The sequence below is a fragment of the Larus michahellis genome, chromosome 9 (assembly GCF_964199755.1).
Source record: "Larus michahellis chromosome 9, bLarMic1.1, whole genome shotgun sequence".
NCBI lineage: Eukaryota > Metazoa > Chordata > Aves > Charadriiformes > Laridae > Larus > Larus michahellis.
Window position 1 is genome coordinate 29,326,218 of NC_133904.1, and position 23,632 is coordinate 29,349,849.

The 23,632-nt window shown below is 49.7% G+C and overlaps 1 protein-coding gene across 2 annotated transcripts in view; it reads right to left on the reverse strand.

The window, feature by feature from the left end:
- HS6ST2 (heparan sulfate 6-O-sulfotransferase 2) overlaps nucleotides 1-23,632 on the reverse strand; it is a 146,401-nt gene that overhangs the window by 51,426 nt on the left and 71,343 nt on the right. Inside the window, exon 1 of one of the 2 annotated variants that reach the window (XM_074600607.1) lies at nucleotides 2,122-2,614. The exons of the other annotated variant lie outside the window; for it this stretch is intronic. Coding sequence (XP_074456708.1) covers nucleotides 2,122-2,408 — 287 coding nt within the window. The 5' untranslated portion in view covers nucleotides 2,409-2,614. Of the gene's footprint in view, nucleotides 1-2,121; nucleotides 2,615-23,632 lie in introns of those variants that run through there. 2 annotated transcript variants of the gene reach the window in all.

Consider the following 23,632-nt stretch of genomic DNA (forward strand, 5'->3'; position numbering starts at 1 on the left):
CAAAACTGCCCAAAATCCGCATCTGGTGTGTTTGGCACAGAAGTGCAAGAGACAGTAGGGATTCCCAGAGGGTCCATTTTCTGGGATGAACCCCCAGTGTTGAAAAGAAAAAGATTCCCAGCTTCCCAAAAATACGATCCTCTTAATGCTACTGAAGCAGACACAAGTTATCTGAGCTGCAATGCTTTCCCCAAACCTCATTTAAGAAAAAGTATCAGCTTCAGGGATGTCCTGATGCTTCATATTGAAGGACACTGATTTAAACACCGGTCACAAAAATACACGAGTGAGAAGGAAGACTGCAACACAAACCCAAACCTTCCCAATCTAGAGCTGTTCCTGCTCATTCGCTCCCAGCCAGCACACACTAGCCTCGCTATTTCTGTCCAGTTTCCCAGGCCAGTTATTCCAGCTCAATAAAACCAGCATTGCATTATCATTTTCACTTCAGGCTCCAAATTCAGAAGCTTCCACCACTTACTGCAAAAAAAACCAAAAAACCCTAGAGGTAAGAGCACCCCGTGCTGCAACGCCGGGGAAAGTGCATGGTGACATCCAAAAAAAATCCTGCAAAGAAACAGCCCGGAAGATGGCCTGCTTCTGCCCTAATTAGCTATCGTTTTGGCAAACGCAAGGGAAATGCAGTGAAAACAAGCCTGTGACTTCACGTACCCAAAACACGAAGAGAAGCTCTGGATGGGCTCTGAACTGGAAATGATGGATGTGGCTCACTTGTGCTTTAATTAAATCTCCTTCCACAAAATAAGAACAGCGAGCTGTGTCCTGACGAAAAAACCTGCCGCATCACGGAAACAGAAAAGACCGATCGGGCAGACCTGGGAGGAATTGCCAAGGATGTTTTTGCTTGTTGGTAAGATATTAAACTTGGAGAAGGAAAGAAAGAGCTTGCTTAGACCTGGCTGCCTCTGCCAGGTGAGCAACCAGAGCAGGGCAGCAGGAGAGAGGGCTCCTGCCCTGCGTCGGAGAGACACCCCACGCCAGCACCCAGAAAGCAGCCACAACAGCTGGGTGCCACCCAGCACCGTCCTCTGCTTGCAAGGAGCCGGAGGCAACCAGGTAAGAGAGGAAATCCATGCAGGGCTGGGCCAGTTCACGCCATGCCAGCCAGCCTGGCACCGCACGTTCCCTGGCGGTGCTCGCAAACCCAGTGCATCAGAGCCGCTCCTGGCACCTCGCCTCCTGGCACCCATCCCAGGTCATCCCGGTGCCCCAGGGACCACGGCACCGCCTTGCGGAGGGCGTACGGCAACGGCAGGGAAAAGCCGCACCTAAGCATGGATGCTGGCCGACTAGTAGCCAGCTCTCCAGAAGAGAGCAACTTAAGAGCAGCAACCAGACGCAATCCAGGATCAAGCCTTCAAAACCTGAGAAAAGCCCTGAGAGTCCTCAAGCTATTAAAAAAAAAATAAAAATCATCCACGCTTGGTTATTGGTATTTGACTTCTGCTCTCAGAGCGTTCAGGTTCTTGTCTTCAAGCTGTCCTTGCGAGCTAGAGGATTAGAAACCCAGTTTGTTCCTGGCAAAAGAATGATGCGAGTAAAATCTTAATTCCTAGGGAGGAACCACCAAAAACCCCATGCCGGTTTCAAGAGGTGGTCCTCAGTACTGTAAACATTTGGCAAGTTCCTGAATGTATTATGCTGTGTTGGACACTCTAACATGGCACGCCAAATTCAATTTTACCCTGGCTGGTGAGCGTTTTGCAGCATTGATACCTAATCCTTGGAATAGACCATAGACCGATCAGTTCCAATCGCTGGCAATTTTCTCCCCAAAATGTAATGTAAAGCCTAGGCTAGACCAAAGATACAGATCTACATACTTTTAATAAAGACAAGCTTACCTTCAAGTAGGAATTTCCAGAAGAGTTGTGATGAAAAATGGAAAATGCCAAATATCCAGCCATTTCAAGCGTTTCCAATCATCGCAGGTGAAAGGCATTAGGAGAGAAAAAAAGAGACACCGATAAGCATAACAAATACAGTGTTTGCAGCACATATTTTTAACACTCTAATTGCACTTGTAATTCCACTAAGAACCAAGAGTTCTCATCCCGGTTCTCCTTTAAAGGATTTGCTTATATTTGAGATTGGATTTACACAATCTCGCAGAAGGCTGGGCTCCACCTTGCGGTCCTCACGCTGGCAAAACTCTCACAACAGGCATGGAAACGTGGAGCAGGCAAGGAAAGCTTTGCAAAGCTTGGCCTGAAGGTCTGGGACGCCCATCTGAGAAAAAAACAGAAACCAAAAAAAAAAAAAAAGAAAGATCCACTAAGGGGACAGCTGTAATTTATACCCTGTGGCAAGCAGAACTTCCCATGCACAGCGTGCTCTGCTTTTAATAAGATTCCTATCTGCAGCTGCAAGGTGCATTTCAAATTCATTCTTTTTCCTTGTGGAAAGCCAAACAAAGCCGTAAGAACTTCGTCTCAGCACCAGGCTGTTTGTTGCCCATATAACTTTATGTGATCAAGCCCCGCACAACCGTAATAAAAAGAACTCTGTAAAACATAGTTTTATAATACTTGAGCACACATTTAAACAGCCGAGGAGTTCCTTCAACCTGATGGAGCGTACCATTTTCCATCTACTCCCGGAGACTGCAAATTTGAGATGGCTTTCACAGCTCCTTGGTGGCTAGCGTTTTTCCCCGGCGGCTAGACGGGAGCTGGCGGGGCAGTTAGATAGAGCTGGCTCCCAGAGAAAAGGCAATTCTCATCCATGCTGTAAGAGGAATCTACCTGCGCAGCACACCCTTAGGAAAGGACGGGCTGGGTGTTGCCACATGGTAATTCTACCTAGAATTTGTATTTGTTGTGGTTTGGTTTGGTTTGGTTTTGGTTCCCTCCCTGCCCCCGCCCTTTCTTTAAAAATTCAGGAAAATCCGCGAAGCGATACTTCAAAGATCAAATAAGAAATACCGGGCAAAGAGATAGTTCCTTACAGTATTGCTAATTCCTTACATTCGATTACACACCAGACAACCTTAGCTCCTGGGATCACATGAAATCAGAATCTGAACGGCCATTAAAAAAAAATAATAATTTCTACTCCCTGATTACTAGGAAAAGCTTGAAAATGTGATCCCTGCAGGCTTGATATAAGCAAATAAAGAAAACCCAAGTCTGGCTCTGATCCTGCAAAGCACTTAAGCGCATGCTTAGCTCTGCAAAATCAATGGGACTTTGTGAGCTTCTGGAGAACTCCAAGCACATGAGAGATTTGTGGGATCAAATCAGAAAAAAAAAAAAATATCTTAAGGTCTTTAAGCCTTAACCTAATGGTATTTCATCTGCTCCGAAGCCTGGCTCATGATTTTTAATTTAAACGCTGAAGACTGAGGTTAATATGTTTGCATAAAAATATTTACTCAGCAGTCTTTAGAAAGGTGAAAGGTCTTCGCAGGCCTCCAGCGGGTGAGGGGATCTAACAGGGCGGCTATCGACCACCACCGCTCCAGTGTCCCCAGGCCAGAGTCTGGAAGGGCAGCAGACCCAAAAAATTAAAAGACACCTTCCAAACCCCCATTTGCCTCTATCTTTATTATAGCGCTTTTTTCAGTACCTTCAACATAAACACGACTTCCACGCCTGTGCTACTTCAAGTCTGCAAGGCTTAAAATGGGAAAAAAAAAACACCCTACAAAACTGTTATTGCAATTCAACCAAGTCTCAGTTACAACCTTGAAAAGCAAAATAACAGGAGCTGTCGACATTTTGAAGCTTTTGGGAAAAAAAATAAAAAAATAATTAAAAGGATTTTGCTCAAATGTCTACCAGGCACTCAATGGCCCAGTGAGTCTTCAACCAATGTATTTGCTCCTATCAGTTAACAGGAGAAAGTGATTATTATCAAGATCTCAGAATTAGCTTGACACTGCTGATTTTTTTGCATCAAATCATATAATCCTCAAAGCCGACCCGCTTCTGACGGGGATTCGCTGTTTTAGCACCTCCCCGTGGGTCATTTCAAGCAGATACTGACAATGGGAAAATCAACGCCGCGCTTAACACCGCCACCTTCTTCCACTGCTTCTTGTTTTTAATGGGTCTGAAGTAGCCAGTCCAGGGGGTCTGCCCGATGACAGCCCCAACAGCCCCGACAGTCGCTGCGAGCACCGGAGGATGGCGAAGGGAAAGGCAACGCTCCTCTCCCACCCAACGCGCCCATCGTACTGCCATGGCTCTTCTTCCAAAGAACCCAACGAGATATCTTAGCAGATCAAAGGGAAGCTGATACAGCATGCGAGAAAACAATGAGGCAGCGATTGCACGGAATTAAAGAGGAGAAGAAGAAAAATGGAACAAAAAAATATGTTGTATTGTAAAGCGAGCTAAAGTGCTTTCCACCCGGTAATGAAGTAGACTACGCCTCCGCTAGCCCCTTTTTTTTTTTTAAATCTGACTATTTGCAATCAAAAGCAGGATAGAGAAGACACTTAAAAGCCATTAACAAGCTACATTTTGATTTATTCCTTTATAGTAGCTGTTAAACTATAAACATGCATTCTACTAATGCTCATTTCTCATGTTTCCCCCCAAATGCTATTTTTACTGCTGGATTGCAATGATAAACACCAGCGACTCCGATATTTCTTCCACTTCCTTTAAGAACGAAGGTGCGTTCCCCCAGCAATGTATTCACCAAGGCACCAATCACATCTTTTAAAGTAAGTGGATTTGATGATGAGGACTGCTGAACAAATCTTCAGCAAATGGTGTTTATTGCCTATGTGAATGTTAACCACGCCACGCCAGCTGATATACAGGTCCTTAAAGCACTCAGCTCCCTGTATTTATAGGTACAGCTCTCCCGCGCCGGGGCATGAATTAGCTGAGCGAAGCCTGGCCATTTCCATACCCTCCCCGCCACCGTTGCGATTTGCATTGCATACTTGCACGCTCATCCGAGCGCACTTTCGCTGCGAAACTCATTCCTGCCTGAAGCTTTGCGAAGATTAGAGAAGTCTTATGTTCTGCAGTTGGTTTTCCTAAAGCGCTTGCCAACTACCTTAGAAAGGGACGTTTCTGAGCAGAAGGGTTTAGATAATTTCTTTCTGTTGACAGGTTAAGTGATTTGTCTAAGCATGGGATCATAGAATCATATAATCAAAGAATGGTTTGGGTTGGAAGGGACCTTAAAGATCATCTCGTTACAACCCCCTTGCCCTGGGCAGGGACACCTCCCACCAGACCAGGTTGCTCCAAGCCCCGTCCAACCTGGCCTTAAACACCTCCAGGGATGGGGCAGCCACAGCTTCTCGGGGCAACCTGGGCCAGGGGCTCACTGCCCTCACAGCAAAGAGTTTCTCCCTAATATCATAAAATCATAGAATGGTTTGGGTTGGAAGGGACCTTAAAGACCATCCCATTCCAACTCTCCCTGCCCCGGGCAGGGACACCTCCCACCAGACCAGGTTGCTCCAAGCCCCGTCCAGCCTGGCCTTGAACACCTCCAGGGATGGGGCAGCCACAGCTTCTCTGGGCAACCTATGTCCATGCACACGTGGGGATTTTCCTCCAAAAACCAGAAAACACCTTGCAGTTCCTGTAGGCCACCTAGTTCGGCTTTGAAGCTGGCCCTGCTACGAGGAAAGGATTGCAAAAGCGATGGCCAGAGCCCCCTTGCCACTCATGCCGGCCCCCGGCCCTCCTGCTGAGAGGGATGCCCCAGAAGCCAGCCCACGCAGACATCGCAGCCCAGAACTGCGAATGTGCCACTCTCGGCCCCAGCAGCATGACGGCACCACCCAACTGCGGCTGCAGAGCGCTTCAAGACTGCAGGCAGCGTAACATTCCCATTTCAGAGGCAGGCTCCCCTGAGACAGACCGTTTATTTTGCCATCTCTGCAGCGTCCACGGAAGAGCACGTCCCCCCGGCACGGACAAGGAGCCGAAAGGGCTCTGGACTCCCAGACCATCACTCTTGCTTTGGGCACTGGACAGACCTTGCCCCTCACTTTGTAAAATCAGTTTCTCTAGAAGCATACCACCACATAGGAGGAAAAAGTATTAAAAGAAAATGTGAAGATTAAGAATTTTTAAAAGTTCTTCACTGAATACCATAGTCTAAACTGATTTGTAATAGCCTGAATCCTTTCCGAGTTGACTGTTTTTCTCAGTCCAAAGCCTCTGCTTGCAGCAATCTCGAGAAGACGGAGAAACTGCGGACGCAGTAGAAACACAGCAAGTCAAGGACAAAGATACACACACCTTATCCTTGATTTGGATTTTGCAAGATTCCCGGAGATATTTTTTTTCAGTCACAAGCTGATTAATGCTATTTTAACGCGCAATATTTTGCGTTTAATAACCCCGGCCTTGCTTCTGAAAGGAGGAAAGGGTTTCACAGTTCAGAGCTTTACAGTCAGTTTTGCAAAGGGCTACCACTAGATTGCACCCATAACTTTTTATGCTGCTGCCTCCGACAGCAGATGGCAAACAGCCAAGATGGAGTCTAACTGCTTGCCTGAAACGGTGATGTTTTGGGGCAGAGGGGGACAAAACGTGGCTGCAAAAAAAAGAAATGAAAAGGAAAAAAAAAAAAAAAAAGAGCACAGCAACATAATTTGGCTAGGGCTGCTAATAAGAATTACTCAAGGATGGATTTATTTCAGAGGTCTCCATCCTCTCTGCAATCCTCAAACAGGGCAAAAAAAGAAAAAGAAAAAAAATACAAAATCTTCACGCCTTCCCCAAGTCATCGCCCATCTCAGCCTGAGATTATTCGCACTAATAAAAGCAGGACGGATGGAAAGAATATTAAACACCTGCTGAAAAGCATTCAGGGTGGGTCTCCTGCACGGTGCCTCTGCAAAAGGAGCCGCAGGCGAGGCAGTGGCAGCTGTCCCGGGAGTGCGCTGCCGACCTGCTCCCAAGAGGTGGTCCCGACAGGAGATGCCCCACACCAGGGAGACGGCTGATTCCCGCTGCGCCACATCCTGCGGACGGTTATGGCCAGCCCCAATCCCTGTCCCAAAACACAACCAAGAAACCCACTGTGCTACAAATGGCTGGCTTTACTTAACACGTCTCTGCTTTTCCAAGGAGCAAAGAGCTAGGGTTTTATTAGGATAAATTCCTTCCATAGGAAGGGCTTCACTTTTAATTACACCGTTTTAAGGTTATAAATTGTTTTCTGGCCCTTATACATAATTAAATATAGATGTTCTCTGAGCTTAATGTCACTTTAAATTCCAGGCCAGAGCAAGTGATTTGTTTGCATGTTCAATGAACAAACCATTTCTTGCAGGTTTCAAAGAACTGCGCTCATGCATCATGTATAAAGATTGCCTTTCTCCAAGCTAAAAGGTCAAGCAAAGCAGACCTGAAATTACACTTGGTCCTCTAAGGAGGACGCAAGGGCCCCGTAAAAATCAGAAACCAAACTTTTGGTCTTCCTGTCTTGAAAACCTAATAGTTACAAATTTTCCACGCCAGCTAAGGCCTGTGCCTCGACGCGTGATCTCAAACATCCCACACTGGCTCTGGAGATGATCCTGTCCAACACCCTGCCAGAGCAGGGTCACCCACAGCAGGTGGCACAGGAACGCCTCCAGGCGCGTTTGGAATGTCTCCAGAGACGGAGACTCCACCACCTCCCTGGGCAGCCTGTGCCAGGGCTCTGCCACCCTCACAGGAAAGAAGTTCCTCCTCATGTTGAGGTGGAACTTCCCATGGTCAAGTTTGTGCCCACTACCCCTTGTCCTGTCGCCGGGCACCACTGAAAAGAGCCTGGCCCCATCCTCCTGACACCCACCCTTTCAGTATTTATAAGCGTTGATAAGATCCCCCCTCAGTCGTCTTTTTTCCAGACTGAAGAGACCCAGATCCCTCAGCCTTTCTCCATGAGAGAGGTGTTCCAGTCCCCTCAGCATCTTGGTAGCCCTTTGCTGTCCCCTCTCCAGCAGTTCCCTGTCCTTCTGGAACCGGGGAGCCCAGCACTGGACACAGCACTCCAGATGTGGCCTCCCCAGGGCAGAGCAGAGGGGGAGGATGACCTCCCTCCACCTGCTGGCCACACTCTTCTTGATGCCCCCCAGGATGCCATTGGCCTTCTTGGCCACGAGATTCGCAGTAGGCAGCGTGGGCTCCCCACGCCCCAGGGCTCCTGTCCGAGCTCCGTCGGGGCAGACGTATTCCTGCATCCCAGACACGCAGCCACGCCACTGGGCACGCACCCACCTGGTGAACCAGGACTACAACCCTCCTGCAAAACCCTCCTGGTCAAACAACCTTGGCCAAAACCCTCATTTTTGGAAGGCCTTCATTTATGAAGGCCTTGCCTACTACTTTTTTTTTTTTTTTAATTTATTTAAGGTTGCTCCTCCTAGACCTGACCGAGTTGCAATCATCTCTGCTCACAAGCACCCACCACCAATGAGAGGAAGAGGGCTGTCAAGACAGTTTGCCATAAAATTTCAGAGGAAACCTTCCTGCTCCCTAGGGAGCATCCCCTTTCCAGCATGGGGCCGCCAAGTCAACCACAGAGGCAGCCTTACAAGGTTCCCCTGTCTCCATGCCAAAAGGCATAAGAAACGCTTCTCCCATGAGAAACATTGAGTTACTAACTCCAGGTTTCACCCACCCACCGTGGATGCATCCTTTTCTAAACAACATTGTTCGATCCCCTAAAAAAAAGCACCAAAATCACTGCTTCACAGTAATTGCTAGTAATTTTGCTCAGCTTACAAGTACAGAGCTTTTACCCCTTTTATTTCAATACCACTGCAAAAGTTAGCTGGCACGGGAAGATCCGGCCCTTTTCTTGATTTATTTTGCATCATTGTTGGTAACGAATGTTTTACAAGTCAAGTGCTCCGCTGAGACTTACCCAGGTAGCTTGTTCGTACTCAGGTGTTTCCTCCACCTGGGTTATGCTGCTCTCACTAGGCTCAGCAGGGAAGGCATTGGGGCGAAACCACAACCTTCACAATTTTGAAGCTTCCCCCAGGACTCCCAGGTCTCTTTCCACAGAGCTGCTCTCCAGCAGGTCACCCCCAACCTGTTCTGGTGCAGGGGGTTATTCCTCCCCAGGGGCAGCACCCTACACTTGCCCTTCTTGAACTTCATGAGGTTTCTCTCCACCCAGCTCTACAGCCTGTCCAAGGTCTCTCTGGATGGTGTCACAGCCTTCTGGTGTGTCAGCCATCCCTCCCAGCTTTGTGTCATCAGCAAACGTGCTGAGGGTGCACTCTGTCCCCTCATCCAGGTCATTGATGAATATATTGAAGAGGACTGGGCCCAGTACTGACCCCTGGGAGTCAAGGAGCTGGTCCCCTTAGCACTGTGACGTGGATGGTGGGACAATGCGGCAGGCAGTGGGCCAACGAGCCTCCCCACTCCCAGCAGCTCCCACGCCGTGTCCTCTCCATCATCCTCAGCACGGGGCACAGACCGCAGGGCAAAGAAAGAGGGGACTCTCACCCTGGGCAAAAACAAACAAGAATTTGGTCAGGGGATTTCTCCTCTTCTCACTCAACGTTTTCAGCGCTACAACAACTGGTGAATGGGGCTGGCTGGCAGTCCTGCGGCCGGGCTGCGAGTGCTGCCACTGCCCACTGAGCCGCCCCCGAGCACTGTCTGGGGACACCCGCAGCCCTGCGGTTGGGTGTCCCCAACAGGTGGGAAATCAATAAAAATTAAATAAATAAAAAATTTAAAATCTCCGGATAGGTTTCCCCAACCTATTTACTTCTTGCTTTTTTTAAAGGTGAGTATTTCCCAATCGGCTGCCCAGTAAATTATCTGCCATGTCATTAATTATGCATTATTGACTTAATACGTGGTAATTTATGTTGACAATGGCAATATTTCTCTGAGCTGAAGGTGCTGGATGCTGACTAGTCACCAAGAGAGATGCTAGGGCGAACAAAACACTTCAGAGCCACTAAAGACATGGGGAGTTTAGATGCTGACTTTGAGGACACACAGGAAACAGCAAAGATGCCTAAAACATTCTGCTAGAGTTTCTCTTCACCGAAGCATTTCAGAACCTATTTCCTTGTTGGGTGCTACTTGATCATCTGGGGTTAAAAGGGTGGGATGGAGGGAGGTAAGTGACAGTCCTGCAGGAAACTCCATTTTTCGCTATCAATAGTTAATCTACTGTGTCACATTTCTTACAGAACTAAATGAAACGCATTGAGCGCCCATGTAAAATTGGAGCTAGGGAGCAAAATGATTTTGCAGAGCAAATAACTATCTCATACTGGCTGTTTTATGCCCTATTGAACAACCAGCAGTTTATGAAAACAAAGTTTCATAAATATCTTAGCGGGCTTCTCGGCGGCGATCTCCTTCCTGCGAAGGAAAATCTGGGTGGATGTTGAGGGGTTGAGAGGAGAACGGGAAGAGTGACCCGAGGGCTGAGGAGCCGTTTCCCGGTGAGGGCTGAGGTTGGGTCTGGTCTGGAGAGCCGGAAAATGTGTGGGGCAGGGAACAAGGAGGCTCCCCCCAGCGCAGCATCAGTGCTGCACTCCAGGCGGCTGCAGCTGGAGCAGCCCAGGGGGCCAGCCTGGTTTGAACGACACAGGACTAATTTCTCCTCCGATGCTTGGGAAAACTGCACTTTTAGAAGACTCTAGTGACTGAATTTGAGAAAATACTTACTTTATAGCCAGCTATAGTGTGGAGGTTTCAAGGTCTCAGCGTTTCCAAGCTCCCTGGGTGTGGGGATGAGGAAGAGCGAGACCTGGGCACTTGCTCCAAGCTCCCAACAGGGTTATTTCATACCATGAACAGCACAGTCAACAGAAATTAGAAAGTTTCCTGAGGAGTTCTCTCTCTCCCTTGATGTCCTGAGCACCCCTTGCCCCGGTGCCGGAGCCCTGAGCCCTTTCCTTCTTCCTGAAGCGTCCCACATTAGCTGTCCCTGCAGGGAGTGCACGGCTTCTGCTGGTGGAACAGGCTGAGTATAGTTCTTATGTATTTTATATTGGTATCGGGATCAATACTGGTTCTTTAGTGTTATTAATGTTAATTATTTAGTCTTATCCTATTAAATCTGTTTATATTTCAGCTCTCGGGTTTTGTTGTTTTTTCCTGATTCCCCCTCCTGGGTGGGGACAGGTCATCGGGTGAGAGAATTGTCTAAACAACAAGAAATTGCTGTGGGTTTCTCAAACTGTAACAGGAGCGAATGGAAACCCAGTGATCGGGGTGCTGAACATCGGGGTCTGCTCAAGCCTTGCTGCTGCCGGTCAAGGTCCCAGCACCTCCGGCAGAGAGGGGCCAGGGCACCCTGGCACAACTGCAATGGGAAGAAGGAGCAGCTCTCGGTGTCCCCCTGCTTTCTGGTCAGTTCCCAGGAGAAGGGGTGGAGGAAAACCACTGGGATCGCCCCCAATGACTGTGAAAAGTAGGATTATTTTTTTATTTTTTTTCCCCAGAAAGACAGTAGGGAAAACAAAAACACCCATGGAAAGCACAGAGAGGCTGTCCTGGTTCCAGCGGGGATAGGGTTAATTCTCCCCAGGCTCCGGCAGGGACATCCCAGGTCTGGTTGGTGAGTGGTGGTACCATATTGTGTTTGTCCACTCCTCTATCCGTGTTATTGTTGTTGTTTTCTTGCTCCCTTTGCTGTTCTGTTAAACTGCCTTTGTCTCAACCCACGAGTTTTGCCTTTTCCTTCCGATTCTCCTCCCAGCAATTCTTCCGATTGTTGCCATCGGAGGCTAAACCATGACAAAGGCTGACCAAGGCTTTTTGTCGCCAGTGGGGCTCATCCAGGTTAAGAAAACATCCTGAGTCTCATACGGTGTTAAAACCCAAACAGAAAGAGCCTGGCCATTAAACCACCCAGCACTACTGGTAACACACGGCTGTTTGCGTTATCAAGAGTTATTTTCATATACAAGTTTCCAGCCTTCACCCAGAGCTTCGACCGCGGCCCCATCTCTTTAGACCTGCCTTTGTGCAAGCTGGCGTCTCACCCACAGCGTTATTACCTCGGGCCACAGTGTTAGCTGGGAGGGCTTGACAGAGACACGAAAGTGTAGTACTTTCATCTCAAGCAGAAACCTGTCACCTCCATGACTCAACCTCACCTATGGCGTAGGAGTAAGCCTGACTTTACTCACAAAATCAGGATTTCTGCCAGATGCTATCACCATTAGAAATTCTATTTTTAATGCCTCAAGTAGAGCAAATTTATTTTTTGAAGTTAAATCGTGGTGAATTTAAATTAACTTCTATTAAATGAGTCGGGAACAAACACTTAATACAGCAATCAAATATTTTCTTCTGTTGCCCTCTCTCACTCCTCGCCTCTGAAAACAACCAACAGCATCAGCACAACACACAGAAGCTTTGTTTATGGGATGCTCCAAGATTCACAAAACCACTTTTTGTACGGATTTCCCAAGGATAAGCAGAGTTTAAGAGAAACATACAACTGTTGCGAGCCACGTTGGACACGTTTCAGATAACCGATGGTCAAGCGAGAAACCTGAGCTGAAGAATTACTGACACCCTCCGAAAGCTGTTTCACTGCAGGAAATGCACAATCTGAGCATCGCTGGGTCTGAGGAGGAGTGCTAACTCCCGAATTACTAAAGTCCTGAAAGCAACCCAATAAAATGTAGGTTTTATGAAGCTTCCTTGCAAGAAGCCTCCACCAGTTACAGTCCCCACGGGAAACGGCAGATGGCCAGCACCGAGGGCCGTGTTTTTGCCATCACGTGCTAACGCTGGCCGTATTTTATACCTCTCTGGACAACACGCCAGCACCCCAACCCTCTGCTCTGGAGAATGTAAGGCGGAGATTGAGCCTCCCTTCGTCTCTCTGCTTGAGCTACACCACAGAACCCAGCCCACAGGCCCCTGCCCTCCCCACGGCTCAGCCAGGCTCCGTCAGCGGGGGCTCTGCCTTGCCCGCTGGATGCGGTCTGCCAGCACGCCTGGCGCGAGAGAGGGCGAGTGAAGGAGAAGGTTGCTGTCAGCAGCCGACTTTCCTGGCCTGACCCTTCGGATAGCTTTTTTTATGTCTAAATGATGTGATAAAAATCAGCAATGAATTATGCAGCATTGATAAGTCCAGCCCCAACGGTTCTCGAGAATCCCATTTTAAAGTTAAATTGGAGTTTGATCCTTTATCTCAAAGCTTTAATAAACTAAGCAAGCCACGTGCCGTACTCTCCACCGAATCACCCTCCAGCAGGCAGGGGCGCCCTGTCCCTCCCCATCCCGGGGAGCTGGGAGCTCGCTCTGTGATGACCCTCTACAAGAAGACAGCCCGCGAAACAAAGGTCTTGCCCTTCCCCGTGGCAGTCAGCGTTTTCCAGCCTTGCATCCACCAGCTCACCCTCACTGACAACACAGAGGGGGAAATACCCATCGCCAGTGCTATCGCTACGTCGGCTGCGCCGATGCTACAAGCCATCACTCCAAGAAGCGCAACCATTTTTCCTCGGCCGTTGCTGGGCTTCACTGACTTTTCCAAGACGTCTCTGCAGTGTCTGTAAGTCAGCAAGCCTGGCGTCTCATTTTTCTCTCAGCTTAGCAGAGTTTAACATAGAAAGCAATCCCCGGTCCTACCCCAACGCTGCTCTTCCACTCTGGGAGGGTGAGGACTGCCCAGCTGATCCCAGGGTGACCGGCCATCCTATCCTGTGTGGATTCACCAGCAAGAAAAACGGCTATAGCCATTAACGGGACAAGTATTTTGATGGATGAACTCTCACAGCACTGCTTGCTGTAACACTTCCTACTGCAGCCAGCTCCGCTCTTGCCAAATGATGGAAGACCAAATCAGCAAAAGCGAGGTTTTTTTTTTTTTGTTTGTCCATCTGTTTTCCCCACTCTGGGCAGCAATTTTAAAGATTCCAACCATGAATGCGTTAGTGGAGTGGCTTAACGGACACCCTTCTGAGATGTTTAACCACAGTTCGGGTTTCCAGACCCTGTGAGCACTTTTTGGAGATGCTGCTGAACATGCAGCAGTCCAGGTAGGATGGTTGGAACAAGACGTGAAGCAAGCAATACCAATGCAACAGTAATGCTGCCTCCTGGCTTTATATAAACACATCCTACAAGAGAGAGAGAGGCCTGAGAGACATCACATCACAGATAAGTCAGTCTCATCCCAAAAAAGCCGCTCTTACTGAAGTCGAGCCTCATTACAGCAGCTGCTCTTGCAGCCTGGGGCAAGGCACACGGTGAACCAGTGTCCCATCGCGCCACTCTGCTGTACACGCTCCAACAGGACTCTGAAAGCCTGGGGACAATGTGCGTGGCGGGGTGCACCAACGAGACAGGGCGCAGGGGGTTCAGGGCAAGATCCCCCATCATCCCAGCATCCAGCAGCGCAGCACTGGAGATGCCGAGCTCAAGCGCCATCTTCGGAAAGCTGAGCAGATCACCGCTGCAGGACGGTTTTTCCATTCAAAAGTCCGGAAAAAAAGATGCTGCACAGCAGGAATCCAAATGAGCAGAGGGGGCAACACCCGCCCTGGCCCCACCGCTGAGCTACAGCCTTAATGCAGCCACTACAGAGGGGAAAAACAGCAACACACGTACCTCTAACGGAAGCTTTTATAAAGCACTAAAAGGCTGTGTGCCGCGAGCTGCGTCAGCCCGCTCCGCTGCAGGTCCCGACTTCCTGTGCCTTGCCTGTGACGTAACCAAAATGGACAATTTAATTAATTAAATTAAAATGCATTAAGCAATCCAGCAGGAAGGCAGGGCTGCCTATTTTGGTTCTTCTAAAGTACCAATTATTACAGCAGGGGGAAAGAAAACAGCCATCATCGTAGCCCCGGTGACATTAAAAATACAATCCAGGGGAAACATAAGAGCGAGCAATAGCGGAACACGATGTGCAATGGTGGCCCAGTATGAAGCAGGAACAAGAACAGGCGCTGCAGAGGAAAACGGGCTGGGACAAGGGTGAAGCAGGCAAGCCTGCCCGCTCCCTGCCATCGCTCCCGCGCAGTCCCGGACCAGCCGCAGGGAGAGGCACGCTATACCCACCCATGGACAGCGCTGACAGCCAAGTCACAAAGCCCCCAGATGTGCTAGTTTCTCCTGAATCTGAAGCCAACAAATTGTTTTGGCATAACTGGGCACAGAACTCAGCCCGGGGAATGGATCAGTCTCCTCATTAAGAAAATCCGTCTCTATGCCAACGGCATTTTTACGGAGGAGGATACCCCTGGAAATGCCAGGGTACAAGAGTGCCTGCATCCCAGTTGGAGTACCTGAGCACCACCACCACCACGCCTTCTGTCTGGCCTGGTGACAGACATGAAAATAAAACACATCCTCGTCAACTGATGCTGCGCGTAGGAGGAAATTCACCCTTGCCTACAGGAAACAGCCTTCAAATTAAAGGCAACACCTTGTACAAGCTATTCATTCCTGTATCTAAGGCGGCTTTTGGTCCCTCCGCAGGCATGGGGACAGGCCACCAGCCCTGCATGCCACGCTGTGCACAGCCAGCCTGGAGCCAGCTAAAACCCAACAGAAGCCTGGAAGATTGTTTCCAAAGGAGAAAATCTCTTCCTGAGCACGCTAGTGCAATTCCTTTGGGCTCCCAACAAATGAAAGCTGAACTGCTCCCAAGTTGACCTGCTCCCAACACACAAAAGTTGACCTGCTCCTAAGTTGACTTACTCCCAACAGATAAAACAAAACAAACGAACAATAAAATATGCCCCCAGAAGGATGTTTGGTTGGAAGCCGGTCCCTGGTTTTGTCCACAGCACGTTGTGCAACCAGCCCATGGGCTACACGCTGGTCCCTTCCCTCCCCCAAACCTGTCTGCCCCAAAGCACAGGGCCAAGAGAGGGCCACCTCAATTCCATGGGCCAATGCACGGTTTGAGCCAGTCGTCAGAGGCAGGTTGCAGCACCCAGTTCCAAGCAAGGCCTGATTCTGCAGCGATGTTCAGCTATAGCCGTCCTCAACTGAGAGAGGGAAGAAGCACCAGGCGACAGCAAGAGAGATCTCCCATGGAGAGCATCTTCCAGCGGGACCCCTTCTGCAACAGCCCTCCAAAGCCAATGCGATGCTCTCCTGCTGAACCTCCCAAATTTCAGCAGGGCCATGGTAAGGCAGAAGGCTGTTCTCTTTTTATTAAACTCAGAGCTTCCCTGCCATGCCTGGAGATCTAGACATGCAGTATTAGAGCATTTATTATTAGCATTTGTTATTAGAGCGTTTATTTACTGGTACGAGGTGTGTCATACACACAACCCCAAGAGCCACAGGCGAAAGATGCAGGCACGGGGTTGGAATAGCTTGCTGATATTTTACTTCTGCAAATAAAACCAGAGAAGGGATTGCAGGCGTGGGATGCCAAACGGACAGCTGAAAGGTCTGATTTGGATCGACAGCTTGGGTTCCTGCAGCCGCAGGAGAGAGGTTAAGACATAAAAATGTTCCCATAAAATATCAGTTTATCATAGCCACCTACACCGGTCCTCCCTCGTCTTTTCACGAGAATAATAATAAACAGTTTCTCCATTATTTCCCCGTTTCCCATCCTGCACAGAGCAAGCACCACCGCCAAGATCAAAAAGTTCTTGCAACAGATCTCAAGCCTGATTCCTCTCCCATGTCCTGCGGACTTCTGAAGGAACCTGCAGAGCCATTATCAGTGCGGGCCCCCATCAATGAGCCTTTCATGTGCTAAAGCCTCCTATTGACACTCGCTTATTTATAGCAACTGCACCGCACCGTTCATTTAAACACATCAGCATTTGTGAATAAAAGATAAAGTGGACTTTGAAGCATTGGCTTCACAACACAGGAGCCAGAAACCTTAGACAAAGCTCTCTAAAGGTGAAGCGGTAATCGGTTATTGTCCCTCAGCTCCCGGAGACCTGACCTGTACCCGCAGAGGACACATCTCCGCTCCCCAAGCCTCCCTCTTTCCAGCCAAACTGAACAGCCCCAAAGGGCCACAAGGACTCCAGTATTTCTTGCCTTCAGCCAACTCACCTTTAAACGATGACTGCTCTTAATTATTTCTTTCGATTTAGTATGTTCCGGGTACAAAACACCTGCCACAGATCTTTGCCATCCTGTTCAGTGTCGGCTGTCAACATTTCCGTCATCATCATAAATTTATTTAATCATCACCTCTCATCGAGACTTACTAGCAGAAAAAGAACAGAACTATTCACAACCCTACTCCAAAGAGGACAACAGCTGAAGGGTGAGAAGGAAAAGGGTTCTAATCCCCTCCAGCTGCAGCAAACATAACTAAGTTACAAGAGTGCAAGGATAAGCCAAAAAACATTCAAAAAAAATTCAGGGACAACGTGAACGACTTAGGGACCATGGTCTGAAATGTCTGTGCTTTTCATTTCAGATCACGCGTTGATAAGGCCAATTTTTAATTAAGCGAAAACCAACGATGGAACTCCAAGCCTGGATCTCTGAGTGGCAGAAGGGCATGATCGATGCCAAAGAAACCGGGATGCAGATGAGAGCATCCAAGAGTGTGGCCTTTTCAAAAGCCCTCTGCAAACACAGGAGCCCACTCAGGACTGAAACAGCCCAATTCAGGGCACGCCTCATGCCAGCCTAAAGCAGCTGAGCCAGGGTTAATTTGGATTTAAGTGAGCATAAAGGAGAAGAAAATCAAGCCTCCAGGAATCAGCGTTGACATTCATGTGGCTTTAGGACACAACTCACAATACTTTATACCCTTTCAGGTTTTGGCATCTGGGTTTCAAGTTATAAAGCACTGGGGTCTTTGTCATTCTGGAAGCAAATAGTAAGAAAACAACCAAAACTTCAATGTGATCCAAGAGCATCCAAAAAGCTCAAGACAAAAGAGAAGTTGCTGCTCCCTCAGTCTTGTGATTTTAAATGTTTCAGTCAAACATATTTCATGGGGAGAAGCCACCACGTGCAAGCTCAGGTGATGGTTGCTGCTACATGGAGCATCACACACACAACATTAGTCATGCAAATCGTGATGCAATTTGAGCTTAAATCCTCACGGAACTCAAATATCTTTGAGAATAGTCCAAGAGCTCAATTAAGTAAGAGGCTGAATTTCAAGTTGGCTGAGCCCGTTAACAGATGATCATCAGGCACCTCCGAAATGCTCCTGAAGTCCCAGCACTGGGTAGGATCTTAACTTGCGGGACTGCGGTGGGAACACCCCCAACAGCTCTCCACGCTGCAGTAAATGCTCCAGCATCCAGATGTGCATGAGCAGGTATTTTACAACCCATTCATATGGGGTATACCTTATTTTAGCCATATTTCCCGGAAAACTTTTGGATCGCGACCAAAGGGAAGCATATTCTACAGCAAAGAAACTTGAGCATTTTTTTTTTTTTTTAAACTTTATCTTGTTCTTTCGCTTCGGAAAAAAATTCCAAAGCGCAAGCAGGAGAAAAAAAAGAGGCGACGTGTGTGTGAACCACGGGAGATGTCTGTCATCTCCAGGTACGCAGACCCCAGCCTTACACGCTGTCGGGCTGTATCACCGAATCTGGGTGAGCATCGCTGATGCGACATACAAGGAACAGTTGATTAGAATAAATCTTTGCACATAAATCAGCATAATGGCAATGTTTATAACCACTGCTTTTGATCAGTCTGGTTTACTCCATACCAGGAGCTCAGCGCTGCCAGCTGCCTGCCTTAATTATGTCAAGAGCCTGCGTGGGCCAGGGAAGCGCTCCCCCCACGTCTCCTAACCCCTTTGAGACCATCATAGTCTTTTCTCTCTCCGGTACCCGGCCACAGCAGGATGCCCGACCCACTTTCACACATAACAAAACCCTGCATTTAGTCAGTCAATTACAAGGAGGAAAATATTTTTTCTTTTTTTTTCCCGCAGCACCACAATATGTGATAAAATGCTACGCTTCAAAAAGAAGACAGACTTCATTGGAAGCAGCATGTTACCTAGAGCATCTCTTTCAGCACAGAGACCGCAGGTAAACACTCCCTTTCTGTGGGGAAAGCTTTCTACAGGAGTAGAAAGTAGGTTTGAGGTAACCTGCTTTTCCCTGCGCTGAGCTGAGGAGCACTCCGGCAGCCAGCCTGAAGGGCAGCAACACAATGCAGCAGCTCTGACGGTCTTACCTGGCACAGAAAAATACAAATCTCCCCTTTAAACATTTTCTGAACCCTCTCTCCCAACAAGCGAATTAACAGCCTGCGGGAAACAACCTCGTTTGCTCAACAGTAAGTGCACAATTTTGTGCTAATGCACGATTCCGGGTCTGCAGGAGTACCGCACTCCCGTGGCCAGGCATAGCAGGCAGCCGCTGCTGAAATCAATATTGCTTATCAATGAAGGGGGAAATACATCCAAGCCTTTGAAGGCTTCTAAGCTCATTGTAATGAAGCTTCCTGAGCCTGTGCACACAACAAAACCAGCCAGGCTTCTGTTTGCAATTCCTGCATTTTAAATAATTCACAAAGAAATCAAGAGAGCTTATTCAGGGTGCACTGGGAGTCGCAGTGGATGCGGTTTCGCTGCAGAGCTTCTCCCTGGAACGCCTGTTGCTCCTGGTTCTGCCGGACAACCCCACCCCTTGTCCCAAAATCATCCCGGGAACAGCCCAGGGCAAAGGACCACTCAGGTACCTGGAAGACACCCGAACCCCTGCTCTGGATGTCCTCTGCAGACTTCTCCCACCATGTGGGGAAACACAGAGATTTTATGCTGCAGACTGGAAAAAAAAGCAGTGCTGGAAGAAAAGCGAGGCCTTCATTAGCCTAAGCTGACGCAGAAGCAGACCTTGGTGCACCATGTCAGGCCTCGCAGGGTTTTGCGTTCCCCTTGGGAGCACATCGGTGGAGGGGGCTGTGGACCCCGAGCGGTGGGCTCTGCCGCAGGACCTCCGTGCCAAGCAGGGCGCAGCCACCCCTGGCACCAGTTACCCCCTGGGCAGCCTGGGGCTGGCCGCGCACATGCCATCGCTGAAGCAGCAGAGTCCCGATCGCTGCCAGCAGCCCTGCTCCATCCTCAGCCCAGCCCAGGCGAGCAGGGGTGCCCAAGGAGAAGATGTGCCTTGGAACAGCAGAAAGCACACAACGTCAGTGGAGGGGTACACGTGTGGGTACACGTGCGGGAACGGGAGGGAAGACCAGGAAATCCCCCCAGGGAGACACAGACTGACACCACAGTGAGAATGCATCTTCAGTGCAATGTTTTCCCGTGTTCTCTTACGCTTCAGCATTTCCACTCAACCATGTCCAGCCAAGCTGTTGTTACTGGCCACAGCACTGCTGTCCCCGAGGCTGAATTAGTGCTTCTTCTGCAGCCAGCTCTGCTCTTGCCTTAAGGGCTGCCAGAGACGGGGTGGAAGAAGGCTCCTTCCAGCAGCCACCCTCCCGGCATGGACGTGCAATACTTCTATAATTCACTTTGAAGTTCCCAGCCCCCGGGCGCGAAGCAGCAACCAACATACAGTTGATCTTGCTCTTAAACTCCCAGTTAACAGACAGCGTTTCTCAGCACTGGCGTCTTCCCTGGTGGGTTTGTAAACATCGGAACTGCTTTGCCCTCCTCAAGGAACGGCTTTTTTGGAGGTGAGGAGGTAGCATCCCTTTCCCTGGGTGAGATGCTGTACAGGTGGTGGTCCAGCATTCCACCAAGGCAGGGGCTGCTGGAAGTGGTAGGACACCTGGCACATGTCTGTGGAGCTTCATCTCTTGCATCTTTATGTTTTGCTTTCCCATGACAGGCGCTTACTGCCAGCAGCTATTTTTCTTCTTCCAGATTTACTTTTAAAAACAGGAAAAAGTCAGCTTGCTTTCTTGGTAAAAATCAGGAAGTCTGAGAAGCAGCTTTGTCTAAAGGATCTGTTTTTCAAATGATGAAGAACTGGGGGAAATTGTTCCCAGCAGAAGGGTTCACCTGGCTTGGAAGCAACTCTCCGGTTCCTTTTCCCCCAGAAACCTCCCTGAGTGAATAAGCTCATCAGCCACATCGCAGGAGCCCAGCAAAAATACACAGCTACACACAGCTTACCCTTGTTCTGCTGCTACACACATAGCACACATTCTGATCCAGAGTCCCTCCCCAGCTTTCCTGTGTCCCCTTTAGGGACTGGAAGGGGCTGGAAGGTCTCCCCAGAGCCTTCTCCAGGCTGAACCCCCCCAGCTCTCTCAGCCTGTCCTCACAGCAGAGGGGCTCCAGCCCTCCCAGCATCTCCGGGGCCTCCTCTGGCCCCGCTCCAACAGCTCCGTGTCCTTCTGCTGTTGGTGCCCCAGCGCTGGAGGCAGCACTGCAGGGGGGTCTCCCCAGAGCGGAGCAGAGGAGCAGAATCCCTCCCCTCACCCTGCTGCCCACGCTGCTGGGGATGCAGCCCAGGCTGCGGGGGGGGTCTGGGCTGTGAGCGCGCATTGCTGGCTTGTGTTGAGCTTCTCATCCACCAACCGAGTCCTTCTCCTCAGGGCTGCTCTCCACCCATTCTCTGCCCAGTCTGAAGGACCAGAAACAATTTGTCTCTACTCAAATTGCTTGTGTAGCTGCCTCCACCTTATAGATGGCACCATGTCCCTAATGACCTTCATGCATTTCTGGGGCCCCAGAGGATGAAGAGTGGAGGGTGCAATGAGAGGGCTCCTGGAGCAGAGCTGAGCGGCCAGGTGGGACCGGCTAGCGTCCCACGCACAAGCCAGCCCGCTGCAGAGCCTTTGATGGAGGGGTGAGCAAACCCCCAGGGAAAGCTGCTAACGCTCTGCAGCCCATTTGCGTAAATCTAGTACGTTTTCCCCTCCCCTGAGAGCCACAGTCCTTCTCGGCCCCAGCCCTTTAATCTGACGCTCGCATTTAAGCGTTCTGCTAATTAAACAATCCATTGCAAAGCTGCTCCTGCGCTGCCTCCCCCTCCCTTGCGCCCCCCTCGCCGGAGCAGGGCAGCACTATGGAGCGATAGCAGCAGCTGCTGGCGGTAATAGCTTTGGGAATAAGATGCCATGGGCCCCGGAGAGCACCAAACCCCCACAGCTTGGGGATTATGTTACACTTCAACTTGTCATCCATCAAAACCCAGAAACCGATCTCACCCAGTGGAAGAAAGATCGATAGCTTTCTCTTTCAGCACCAGGGGATGTATTTTGTCTCCTCTCCCAGGGTCTTAATCAAGGGACATGATCCCAGATAATGTATCGGTGATGGTTTTGCGGCAGCTAAAGACATCTGGCACATCACAGTGGGTTTTAGCCACGGGCCAATTCTCTGGGTCAAAATTCATACCTGCTAAGAGGCTGAGGTTCAATCAAAGCGACAGATGGACCAACACAGGTCAGGCCATGCAGGGCGATGCCAGAAGGACAATGCCACACACTCCAGGAGCCGAGCTGGAGACGGCACCAGTGAAAACCCAGGTTCTGACTGAACAGTAGCCCAGCAGCACCCGTCCGCTGGGGGTGGTCACCTCGCCTCGCATGCGTGTAGCCCTATGCCTGCAATGTCCGTGAGATGAGGTGAGGAGCCCTGCAGCACCTAGGAGCGCCGGGAGGGGAGGCTGGAGACGCAGAGCGCTTCTTGGCAGGAAGAAAGCACTCGTAACCTATCACTGAACACCCTGCCGAGGCTAATTGCTACATTAGACATCTGAACAAACAACACTAATCACCACATTAAACAACTACAATTAATGCTGTGCTGACAAGCAAAGTGCCACGCTGCTTGCAACGCCTCCATCTTCAATGCTCCGCACAACCCCCCCTGCACCAGGTCAGCCGCCGGGTCCCAGCCTGGTCCCGCCGGCTCCTGATGTTCCAACCAACCAAACCCATGGTGGGACCATTTCCCCTGACTGTCCATGAGCAGAGCAGCATCAGCGACTCGCTTTCCTTCTTTTGGCATGTCCTTTGCAGAACGTACCTGCAAAGCGGGCAGAGAGGTGTCGCCAAGTAGGATTTTGCTCTTAAAACCTTTTGTATTTTGCTCCCCTTTTCCAGAGCAGACAGGGAATGCCCTTGGGAAGGGAAAGGTGTTTTACCACTGTGGTAGTTTTTGAGCTCCTGGGGGAAGCACAGTGGCAGGGGACAGACAGGGACAGGACAGCACTTCCAGTCCTGACACCACGTGCAGAGCTGGATCTGGCTCCCAACGCCACGCGGTGCCCGTGGCAGCTCACTGACAGCCCCCTAACTCCGCCGGGACTGGCCGGCACGGCCGAGCCTCCCACCAGCTGCGAGACGCCAGGGAGAGCTGGGCTTTTTTCAGAGCCTCTGGCTTGGACAATGAATTGCATTTCATTTATTTACAAAAACAGCATTTTTGTGGCGAGGGTGGGTTAAAAGCATAAATAAAACTTTTTATGTTGCGCTGGATTTTTACACAAGGAATCAATAGGGTTTTGATTTAGTAATAACGAGAAGAGAGCCCTGTTTATTACCTGTCAAAAGGGCAACAAAAAAGCACCAAAGGGTCTCGCTCGCCCTTGGCACTTTCAAGAAGCCACTTGGCACCGGCGGTGCTCCCGGCACGGGGCACCCCTGCGGTAGCCCACATGGCTGGGAGAACACCCCAAACCAGGCAAGCAGATACACAGCTCGCTCTTACACTTTTTCCCCTTTAACTTTTCCCCATACCCTCACTGGTTTGGGGTCTCTGGCCCTTTTCCCTCATGGTTTCCAGGTGCTCAGACTGAGGGGATTTGCATTAAAAGCAGGACCTA